The sequence below is a fragment of the Ambystoma mexicanum genome, chromosome 7q, assembly GCF_040938575.1.
Source record: "Ambystoma mexicanum isolate Mex_15411 chromosome 7q, UKY_AmexF1_1, whole genome shotgun sequence".
NCBI classification, from domain to species: Eukaryota; Metazoa; Chordata; class Amphibia; order Caudata; family Ambystomatidae; genus Ambystoma; species Ambystoma mexicanum.
In genome coordinates this window covers 888,863,926-888,876,182 of record NC_090941.1, presented here as the reverse complement: position 1 = coordinate 888,876,182, position 12,257 = coordinate 888,863,926, and the positions used below count along the sequence as shown (strand labels likewise).

At 43.4% G+C, this 12,257-nt stretch overlaps 1 protein-coding gene across 1 annotated transcript in view; it reads right to left on the bottom strand.

Annotated features, from left to right (window-relative positions):
• Positions 1 to 12,257, bottom strand: part of CTSC (cathepsin C) — a 103,433-nt gene that overhangs the window by 23,848 nt on the left and 67,328 nt on the right. The window contains exon 5 of the mRNA XM_069639501.1: positions 8,349 to 8,464. Within this exon, the coding sequence (XP_069495602.1) occupies positions 8,349 to 8,464 (116 nt within the window). The remainder of the gene's footprint in view (positions 1 to 8,348; positions 8,465 to 12,257) is intronic.

Sequence of the window (12,257 nt, the reverse complement as noted above, 5' to 3'; positions counted from 1 at the left end):
ATACATTACTGTGTAGGTAGACACACATGCGTACATTATACAGACTGAAAGATTCCATTCATTGATGTATTTATTGGTGATTTATAAAATGATAACCGCAACATTGTCACTTTACAGCACCCCCAGAACTAACGGGAAAAGGGGGGAGGGACATCTGATCAAGGTCAGGGAAGATTCAGATTAGGTAAGTACAACAAATAAAAAAAGTCTGTTCAAAGCAGGCAAGTGCGCGATGTAAACGGCAAATAGGTGCACAAAACAGTGCTAGCCAAGTGATCAAGAACATCAAGCATGACAAAGTACATAGGGATCACGATGTAAAGCCAGGCATTGTGTTTTTTTTTTTTTTTAAATAACGGTTTTGATTTTTTTTGTCAAGCACCAGTGATTTTCCTCAGATCGCCACTCTTGGGGGAAGAGAGTTCCAAGAGAGGGCACCAGCAGTAGCCATAGTTTGCACATGTCGGGGAAAAGGGAAACACATTGAGGGAAAAGGCCAGCTACCTGGAAGGACAATCTTTGGTCCATATGCACTGGAAGCACTGTATAAACTGCAAAATGTTCTGAATTCAATTTGGGCGGTTATAGGCAGCCAGTCCAAGGCAATGGAGCCTGTGTGAGGGCGTCACAAGGTTTCAACCAAAGGACCAATCAAACTGCCTTACTTTGAATGTGCTTCAACTGATGGGTTACATCCGTAGGAAGGCCTAGATAGTGGCTGTTGCAGTAATCTAGGCAGGACTAACAGGGCAGCAGATCCATCCCTGAACTCTTTACATAATTGAAAGGGAGATTTTCTAGTGATCACATGAATACACTCTGAGAAGGAGAGTGAACAGTCCAAAACCACAGCTGGATTCTTCATAGTTGAGGTGGGACGAGAGCAACCCATGGCAGAAGACCAAGCAAATGGAAGGTCAGGGACAAAAGAGGCACCAAAGTAAATAATTGTAGTTGGACAAATTTAGGCAGAGGCTATTATTCATCAGAGTCCTGGATTTTCAGTAGGCAAACCCTTAGATTGTATTGGACCAAGTGTTTAAATACTGCCACAGTAGTGATGGTGAAACGTGCCACTGGTTCCCTCGTTAAACAAAAACTAAAATGTTTATATGTCGGGTGCGACAGGCCAGCATTTTAGTTTAAAAAAAAATAATAATTGGGGCAAAAGAAAGATAGAAAATAAAAAGGGATAAACAGAACCTAATCTCCAATCCTACTCCTCTTAGTTGCCCTAATCCATGAAATGCTTTACATTGTTAGGCGTAGCCAGAGTGCCATCCCGGGAGGTATGGGACCGGAGGTCAGACTTAAAGGCCAGAGCACAGCAAGGCTCTTCAACAAGAAATGTGGGCCCTTAACTGCAGGTGTAGACAGAGGACAAGCTTTTTTTAAAGCGTTTCTCACCTGCATCACTCTTCAAAATATATGCTGTATATAAAAGTGGACAATACAAAAATCCCTGTGGTCACAGGAAATTGGCTGTAGGTAGTCTCCATGGAATGCAACATTAAAAACAGTGGGCAGGCTATAATTGTTCTTCTAGCCTGCAGACTGCTTAAGAATGCGTTTAGCATTCCAAGGAATTTTTCTGCATCTGTTCAATAGCCTCGCCAGTCTAAATCCGGTGCTCCCACACAGATAAACAGTACAGGGCATTCCAGCCTAATTCATGCCCCATATGCCATAAATAATTCCCCAAGTTGAAAAGTAAAACATGGGATATGGCACAGGTCTCCTCTCTAAAGGTCTACCATCTCCAGAAGTCCCTCTGGCCACTAAAAAGATCAAGGAACAAAAAAAAAAAAAAAAAAAAAAAAAAAAAAACACATGTAGCAAAAAGTTGAGGGGGCCTCAAAAATTGGCCCAAAATAGGAATTCTGGTTTAGCAGTCGCATACAGAGACACTTCTTCCCTTAGGGCAGAGGTTTAAGAACTTCAAATAAAATGGGAGAAGGGGCAGGGATGACTGCAGGAAAGCAGATGGGGACGAGAGTCTATGCCCTTCTCTAGGACACATACCTAAAACCAATTGAATATAACGCTCCTATTGCCAGAAGCACCACCACAACAGTGCGACTACCTCGGAGGTAATGCTGGATTTGTTGACATAGAATTACTTTTGCTAGTGTGTAGAAACTGCCCGACACTGGTGTGGTAAACTAGGATTATGGCTCAGATCTTTGTGAAGGTTTGCCCTCCCAGGCTGGAGGCCTCAACAGAAACAAACGTGCTTCCTGGAGTGCTCAAAAGACACGAGATGGTGAACAAAACCACCTAAAAAATTTCCGAAACTAGATCTGCTTCAGAGCTGGCAGAGAGCCGAGTTCACGGACTGAAGATGGACACATTTAACTTTAGATTTGGCATCTAGTGTTCTAAGGACACCTGTGTGTTGGGTAAGAATTGATGTAGTCACACTGAGATTACACAACACTTATTTGCTTGGTATTAGGTAACCCACCTTTTGGTATAGGTCTGCACTACACAAGTTGGTAGTGTGACAGCCAGGTCTATCTCAAGAGGGGTAAATGTGAGCTGTAGAGCTGTATCAATGAAATTTGCCAATACAAGTAACCAAGTAACACTTGCACTCAAGGTTTCTGTTATAAATTGTTTAATTAGCATCCCATTTTAAATAGGCATTCTTTAAAACGGAAATTCGTGCAACAATGTAAATATACTTTAAAATTACTTTTCAGATTCAGAACAAGTTACTGGATCATCTTTGGATATGCTCCTTACACAATTCCTACACCCTGAGGGAACTTCAATCACTAGGACCGTAATGGCATTTATGTATTGGCAGGTTGAGGTTGTAGAAAGGAAAGGTTTAAAGGAAAAAAAAAGGTTAAAACAGGTTCTCACTATATGCAAGGACACCTAAATCTTCCAATGAAATCTAGACAAGCCTTTCCAAGCAATAACAGTCTAAAACAAGTTACCACCTAAGAGGGGCAGCAAGGAGCGCACCCTGTCCATCGCAGGACACGCTTGCGCGGCGCCCCCGATGGAAACAGACTTGCAGCGCTTGGCCTGGTCTTGAGGCTCCCCACGGACGGAGCACCCTCAAAGAATTTAGAAGCTCGCTCCTCGGACCCGCCGGTCCTGGGTGATGCATGCCCCTGCTTGCAACACGGGATAGAGGCCTTGGCATTGAGCCACACAGCCAATCTACTGTGCCAATCCTCGACAGTGTGTTTGGTGAAACGCAGGCACATTTTGCAATACGCTTCCTTGTGGTCCGGTTGGAGACAATAGAGGCACTGGGAATGTTCGTCCTCCACAAACCTGTTCCTTAATCCGCAGCTAGAGCAGCGCTTGTAGAGAGCATCAGTCTTTCTCATCCGACATGGTCCGGCATGCGGTGTAGGCATGATGGCCTTCTGGAATCTTCGGAGAAAACTCTTGACAATTCTTGTCCTTGAGGGGCGATGAACAATGGCAACAAATGGATCCCCGCTTGCCGGTCAAAGGAGCGAAAGAGCACACAGGCTCTGACAAAAATAGGAACGAAAAAAGCGCAAAAAACATAGAAAAGCTCCGAGCAAAACACAAGGATTTTTTTTGCGGTAAAAATCTGAAGATGGCTGCCAGAGCAGGGGCTTTGGGAGAGGACAGTCATTGGCTGGGAGCACTATTACCCATAACTCAGTGATTGGTTTATAGGAGAAGGACAGTTCGTAAGTGAAAGTGTAACTTTGTTTTTCTTTCTTTTAACGATTTCCGGCCTGACAACGGGGAATATTCATGAGTATGTTAATCCATGCCAGACCCCATGCTGGAGAAAGGCCGTTTAGCTAGGTCACTGGATGTGAAACCTATCCACACGAATTGATACAGTCAGACTGTGTTGGACTACACAACACTTATCTGTTTGGTATTAGGTAACCCACCTTTTGGTATAGATCTGTTCTACACAATTTGGTAATGTGACTGAGCAGCCAGGCCTATCTCAATTGGGATAAATGTGAACTGTACAAATTAAATGCGTAAATACAAGTAGCCAATTAACACTTGCATTCAAGGTTTGTTACAAATAGTTATTTATTTAATATCAATTTTTAAATAAGCATTCTTAAAAAAGGCAATTTATGTAACAGTGTAAATATAGCTTAAAATTGCTTTTCAGAATCAGAGCAAGTTAGTGGATAATCTTTGGATATGCTTCTTGCACAATTCCTACACCGTGAGGTGACTTCCATCATAAGGACAGTAATGGCATTTATACATCACCTTAGTTATACTTTGCAGATTCTGAGGTTGCAGAAAGGAAAGGTTTAAAGGAAGGAAAAGGTTCAGCAGGTTCTCAGTCATTATGAGTGTTAGGCAAGATTGGATGCAGTAACCCTGTGGGAGACACCAGTCTTGCCCTCTTGGTAATAGGTAACCCAGCTATTGGTAGAGGTCTGTACTACATACTTTGGTAGAGTGATTGAGCAGCCAGACATCTCAAGAGGGGTAAACGTGAGCTGTAGAGGGGTAACACAGATTCACAATTGCAAGTATCCAAATAACACTTACACAAGGTTTTCTAGTAAAATAATTATTTGGTTATTTAACGGTCAGTTTTAAAGAAGCCTACTTTAAAAAGGGCAATATGCAACAATAAAAATATATTTCATAACACTTGCTCAGATTTAGGATAAGCAAGTCCTTGTGGGATGCCTCACACACTCTTCCAGTATTCGGAAGGGTACCTAGTTACTGCCTTGCTCTGCCCAGGTCAGTACAATAATATCAACAAACGAATGAGCAAGGTCAGGTTGATCTCTGCTGAAGAGTAACCACTGCTACACCCTGAGTGGGTAACCCCTTGTGTGGTCACACATTCTCATGAAACTGTTCTTCTGCACAAAAGGGTTTTATTTTGAAGTGCAGTGGTGTAGTAATACACTGGTATTTTTAAAAAACATAGGACATTCACATTTGAGGACATACAAAGTGTAGTACCCAAGTACGAATGAGCAAGTAGTCAATATTTGAGACATCTACTTGGACAGTTTGTTCATTCTCTATAGGTTCCTTGGGAAGGAAGCTTAGAGAATTCAGTGGAATCATAGACGGGTAGGGGGCCCATAGAGTGTGGGCACAATCAAGAGTTGAACAACATATAATACATGTCAACACAACAGTGTTTCTGCCATTTTGCGTGGAGCTAGGTAAGCTCTAATGGTGTAGGCCTTTATCGGGACAGGAGTGTCTTTACGAGTGGAGGGTCCTATGTGGTCTGCAGGAGTGAAACAGACAAAGAACGTGTCAGGATGTATGTGGTCAGCAAAAGATCTTGCAGAGAGAAGTTATCAATACTATGTAAGGTGGATGCCGGTGCTTACCGAATCCGAGGAGCTTGGTGGCTCAGACTAAGAGGATAAAAATTTAAAGTCCTAAAGTCAAGCGAAAGAGCTGGGGGTCTCTAAGGTTGAAGGGAATTAGCACAGAAATGAGAATGACCCCCCCCGCCCCCAACAGTGAGAACTAAATCTTCCAATGAAATCTAGACAAGCCTTTCCCAGCAGTAATAGTCTAACAAGTTAGCACTTATGAGGGACAAACAATTTCAAAGTCAATGGACTAGAAGAGTTTCCAGGGAGCCAGAACAGCCAAAATCAATTGGCTCGGTCTATGGAGCTGCGGCACTTAGATCAGAAACCATCTTGCACAAAGTTAGAAACTTTGTAGAAAATCGCTTGCAGGATCACAAGCTGTCCAGTCTGTGAAAAAGAGTTGGAATCGAACCCTAAAAGTAAGCCACTGCAATTCCCAAGTGAGAAAAGCACAGCTTAAAGACGAGTTAAGTATGCCAAGTATAAACAGTACCTCTGGTTTGAAGAAGAGTGGTCCAGCTGGATTCTGTCTTGCTACAGCGGTGCAGACCCAGTGTCTCCACGACTGAGGCTCAGGAACAAGAGGGAAGACGTCTGGAGGGCTCCTGCGGTGGTACTTGGGTGCTCGTCGGCAGCAACGGACTCTTTTCGGTCCAGCAGCACTTCGTGGTTTCAGCGCTTAACAGCACAGTCGCAGATCTCGGATACCGGGTGGTCTTCCTTCACTCCTTGGGTCCTGAAATTTGGTGAAGGGACTTGCGCTCTGGTCGCCCTGCTTCTGGCAGGTCCTTAGGAGACTCTTGGAGCTTCTAGCTGGATTTCAGATGTTGCACTAGACTACAGGTTACTAGACCCCTGGCACTCGGTTCTAGCAGCAATGAAAAAGTACAGCAAGTCGGGGAGGATGGTCCAGTGGAGTTTGTCTCGGGTTTAGTTGGTGCCACTAACCCAAGGGGAGAAGTCATGCCTTCTGGAGCTTCTCAGCCGCAGGGCTTCACCGGACAATTCAAAGGTCCAGGAGGATGCAGCAAGCTTTGTTCACAGTTTCTTCATCAACTGCCTCTAGTCCCAAAACCCTAGCCTTTTAAGCAGGTTCCTCCCATTCATGCACAGCCAAGGCTGTCAATCTCACAGCATAGTGGCTGTCCAAAAAGGACAGCCAGCCAATTAGCACGGGTTGCATTCAGGCATTCCTAGAGATAAAGGACAGGGGTGTTTCGGGAACCTCCCTCACATCCTGCCCTTCCAGACACACTGAAGCCAGAGGCAGACTTCAGGGCTGAAGCCCACCAAATGCAAGACAAACAAGGGCTCAAATCTGCCTTGTACAACTGAGAAAAACCCAAGTAAGACCTCACAAACAGAAAACTATGAAAAAAAGACAGGTGCCATTTTTGCAAAATGGTCACCCATGGATGCTGTATTGCAGCTGAGAGTTCAGCCTGTGGTAGAAAAGCACAAGGTAAGTAACAATTAAACCGCTGCCAGCCATTTAAAGTAGTGAGGGTAAAATAGAAATGTTACACGAGAAGGTAGGATAAGAGGCTACCAGGTAACCACCCAGCACTCCTCATAAAATGGGGTGTGCTGGCCCTACAAAAGAGAAAAAAGGCAAGTAAAGTCAATTTCACTTTACTACTATAGTTCACTAAAGAAAAGGTCGTTAAACCGTGGGAGAAATCTAAAGGATTTCTCTGTGATGACACTGTCACCATACAAAAAGTAGATGCCTATGGAGTTCGTCAGACTCCAAAAACAGTTAAATACCAAATCCAAAAATCGGGTCAAAAACACACAAGAGACTGAGAAAGAAGGTCTCGCTCACTACAGGGTGAAAATTAAAAAGTTCTATCTAAAGTCCAGCAAAAGAGTTAGGGGTCTCCAAGGTTGAAGGGAATTAGCACAGAAATTAGATTCTCACTAACAACGATCCTAGAATATCTTTTTTTAAATTAGAATCTTTTTATTTATTTTTTAAATGGAAATTGGAGGCCATTTCCTTAGAGCTTGCCTTAAATTCCGAAGAATTAAGTTCTGGGGTAGTCAGAGCAAGGTTCATTAGAGGTTAAGAGGCTCTGACGCTTCTGCTTGGACCCCGGTTATCGAAAATCTTCATCATTTGGTGGTGAGCTGCCCTGGTCTGATACATTTGAGATACATGCATTTAAGGACACTTGAGTGATTTTAGAGTTCTTACTCATGTGGAAGAAAATTGCTTAGGGCACCCAAATATCCTTGAAACTTGCCTTTTTTAAAACAGTTATTTCCTATTAATTTGTAGTATGATACAAATTGTTTAAGGGAGGATTGTTTTACTGGCGATTGATCGACCAAGGGAATGTTTTATTATTGCCTCCCCACTCAGGAAGGAATTAGGTTATTAGACTTGTTCTGTTATATGTTAAGACTATTTTAATGTGATTTTCTATTTATATAATGTTTGACCTTAGTGGGTTTAGTGCTTTTCTAATTTTGCTTTTTGTTATACTGCGTTTGTCTGATAAAGGTTGGTTTTCAAGCCAAAACAAATAAAAAAAAAAATTAATAACATTTTTCAGTGATCAGAGCAGAAACGTGGAATGCTGGCAAGATTATAAACATGTTATGTGGGAATCCTAAGAGGGTGACAACTAGGAATTAACCCTTAAAATGCTAGTGACATGGTCTATCAGGGGGGCGCACACTAATTGCAGGGGTGTGAGCCCCTGTGCCACTATGCTCATGCCTATGAATAGGAAATCTTAATATGTTGGGTATACCAATTGAAAATGGAAGGTGGAAACAACACTGCCCAAGTTTCTGATTACATTGTAGGTTGGAGGCCTTGTTTAAGTAGGATTAAATATTTCCAGAACACCCAATCAAAAATGTTTGCAGGTGCAAGTGTGCAGTGAGGCATGGACCCCTTTGCAGAATAAAATACAGTACTACATTACGTTTTGCCATACATAGAGGTTTTTGCTAGATTTACCACACAAGAGTTAGTGTGCCCTGCAAGAACATGTGAAAACGCCATTTTACCTTGGTTTCTGACAGGACTGACATAATTGACACCATGGATATTTCTCCAGTCCCAGGATTCAGGAAAGCTTGACTGTTCAGCAGATCCTTTCATTAACGGAAAAGGTTTTGGGCGTCTAAATTAAAGTATATAGATCAAAGACAGTAAAGATACAATTCTTATAATGTCACTTTTTTGTTTTAAAATCAATCTTGTAAAGCATTCTTCAAAGAGTACATTTATAAAATAATTAATTGTCTGGGAGAAAGTGCACCGAGCACATCACTTCAAAACAAATAGCTTCTAGCTTAATGGCAAACATGCAAAAGTGTACACCATTTAAATAAAATAGAGGATAAGTTAGACAAAAGATGTTCATAAACAATTGCAATGGCCCCTTCTAAAACTGGAATATGTATTATTTTGTAATCAAGTTGCATTCCAAAATCTACCGATGCTTGAAGGATGAACTCCCATCAGTACCAATGGCAATCTGGAAAAATGAATACCCTTCATTTGAATGATAGACGTAACTTGATGGGCGTGGGCCAACCGTCTTATGCACCGAATTGGAGAAATATGAACTGCTATGCTTGACCGACGAGCGGCCATTTTAAATGTAGTAAGAATCGCCATTTTGCTCGTTAACCATTGCGCATTGCTTTTTGTCTAAAAACTGCTTTGCAGCTTTCAATTCTTGCAGATTCTGCTTACTTTGCTCAACTGTTAACATTGTTGTCTGAATATGCAAGGACAAGGTCGTGGGACTGAAGAGTTTGCTGAAACTCCTCGTGAGTAGCCCAAAGAGGAATGCCCACGCTCCCCCTCTGTAGCCTTGGGAGGAAGCTGCAGGGCATTTAATCACTTCACAGCTGCCAGCCAGTCTCGTACGATGGTAGAATATGTTAGAATAATACAGTTAAAGGCTTGAATTATGCTTCTCTTACGCTCCCCCCCCTCGCAAAACCCTTTAGAACGTGTAGGCTCCCAGGACACGAATAGTACCGCATAGATAGCAAAGCTTGGAATGTGGCTCTTCCCCCGTGTACAGATTGCTTGCAAGAACAGAACCACCGTGTTCTAAAAGATGCCTCCGCACTTTCTAAATTGCACATTGTTACTAGAATAGGCAGACATCGAAAGCATTATAATCGTCATACTTGTCGGATATGTCCATCGTCATCCCGAGTTCAAAAGGAACTTAATACAGAGGGGTGTTGAACATGACTTTGCTGATTGTATGATATGCATTTTGTATGCATGTAACTGAGGTACGTAATTCGCTCTCTTGCATCCCTCGAGGTCTAGGAAACTCACGTCGCGGGGCGCAAGATCAGAATTGACCAATTGATACTATCTTTTGCTTGCAATAAACCCTAGCATTGGGAATTTAAAACCTCGTGTCTGGCGCATCTTTTCGTGTATGGTCATTGCCTTGTTTCCATAGCACGAGGGACCCCTAGGGGGCCCCTTTCACCAAAAGCATCTAAACAAGGGTTCCATCTGGAAACACTAAGGGCCAGATTAATAGAATCCAGCGTAGAAAAGGCGCAAGTTCCACGCGCATTGAAGGAGTGTGCGCCAGCCGTGGCACAAAAACAATTGCGCGACACGCATATTCATGGATTTCCTGAGGCATCACTAGCCGTGGCACAAGGAACATCAAGCAGCACCTATTCGAGTGTTAACACTCAAATACACTCTCTTAAGAAAGTACCAATTTGGGATGGCTCACAGACACTACCACTACCTACACCCTCAGGTAGGGTGCTGGGGACATTAATAGATCACTGTTGCATTGAGAATCAGTTTTAGAAATATGTCAAAGGAAAAAAAAAGATAAAACAAGAGCTCACACAGTTATTCAGAAGCAGGTAAGTACTTTTGGTAACTCCTAATGCAAAGTTAGTTAACCCCTTCCTGGAAGGAAGACACAAAACCTAAGCAGAGGAGAGTCATTCAGGGAGCCAGGCCAGCCAATGTTAAGTTAGCAAATGCCAAGGTGAACTGAAGCACTTCTTGCAGTTAAGTAAAAGTCTTGCACAATGTTTAGGCTTGTGAGGTAAAGAAGCTGTTGGTAACTCTGGAGGCTTGTCTCCGTTGCTCCTGTAAAGAGGACAAGCAAGGTGGCACAACAAGAGGCAAGTTCTCTCAGACTTTGCAGTACATTTAGGCTGAACTAAAGTGCAGCAGATGACTTCTGTTCCTGCTTAGCTCTGCAGATCCTGGTGTTCCTGGGCCTCAGTCATGGGGACAAGAGGGAGGACTTCTGGGGACTCCTGCACTACAATGGGACGGTCACCGCTCGCAACCGGCAATCTTGGCACTTCAGTGTTTCAGCTCCTCCAGTCTACCACAAATAGCATCACCACGGTTCCCGACTGTCGAGATGGGATTTCCTTGCATCTGGGGCCCCGCACTCTGGAGGGGGGCTCAGTTAGCCCTACTTCCTGGAGCTCTTGGCCATTTTAAAAGCAACGCACACGTTGATCTGGTGTACCTCTCCCTGGCTATTTAGTTCCAGCAGCAACTGCAGTGGATTTTCAACCAGCTCCGAGAGGATGTCCACGTGGCTTACTTTGGAGTTGATGGTCCTGCCAACTCAAGGTGAGAAGTCTCAAGGTCAGAAGTCGTCCTTGCAGGGGCTTCTTTGTCGATACAAATTTGGAGTTTCAGCAAATCAGTAGGGCTTCACCGGGTAAATCAACAGTCCAGGAGTTGCAGAAGGCGTCCTCTTCAAGTTCTTCTTCCGTTTCCTTCGTCCAGTAGTGGATTCTGCCCTCCAAGCCAAAAAGCCTCACCTTTTATGCAAGTTTTGCCATTCATTCCAGCTTAGCTGTCAGTCACCCAGCCGGGTGGCTATCCTTGCCAGACAGCCAGCCGGCCAATCACCTAAGAGTGCATGCTGGTCTCCTTGGAGACTAAGCACAGGGAGCTTCAGGCACCTACCTCACTTCCTGCCCCCGCCAGACACCCTGGAGCCAGAGGCGGGCTTCACTTGTGAATTCCGCCAAAGGCAAAATGAACAAAGGGACCAAACCTGGTCTGGCATGCAGAGTAAATCTCAAGAAGGACCTTTCCACAAAGAAATGACAAAAAAAAAAAAATAAAAGACAATCAGGGGCCATTTTGACAAAGATGGCTCCCATGGGTGCTTTACTGTAGCTGCGAATGCAGCCCGCGGTAAAGGCACATGGTAGTTCAAATGAATCCACTGCCACCAGCCATGCAGTGAGGAAAGGTTAACAATGTTGGTATCAGGTACCATTATCCCCATATATATGGTCGCTGTATAGAATATCGCCGGGAAAAGGTTGTGGCGATATTATATGGGTGACCATATACACAGGGACAGGGGCATTGTTCCATGCAATAATGTCCCCACAAAAAACGGCAATTTTTCTGCACCATTTTTGCATGGCTATATTTTTGAGAGGACATTACATGGAACCACAATGTTGCATGAGAAACTAGACAAACGGGATGCTAAGTAACCTCTCCAGCACCCTATTGTAACAGTGTGTGCTGGGTCTAGAAAGTTACAATTGTAAAGTAAATTTCACGCCACTGCTCTTGGAAACAGGAATTTACCCAAGAGAAGGTGTTTAAACCTTTGGGAAATCTGAAAGACTTCCCCTGTGCCACTGCAATGAAGGTGCTGTGTGACACAATGTAAAAGATGATGCCTATGGAGTTTGTCAGACTCCACAACCAAAAGAAACAAGAGTTAAAAAATAAAATCACATTAAAAATACATGAGTGGGAGAAAGGGTCTCACTCTCTCCAGGTTAAAAATTCAAGTCCTCAAAATCCAGAAAAGTTGCTAGGGGTCTCTAAAGGTAGAGAGGAATTAGCGCTTTTCTGAGAATTCTCCCTAACAGTAAGTACAGTCAATTTCACTCTACTGCTCTTGGAAACAGTAGTTTATC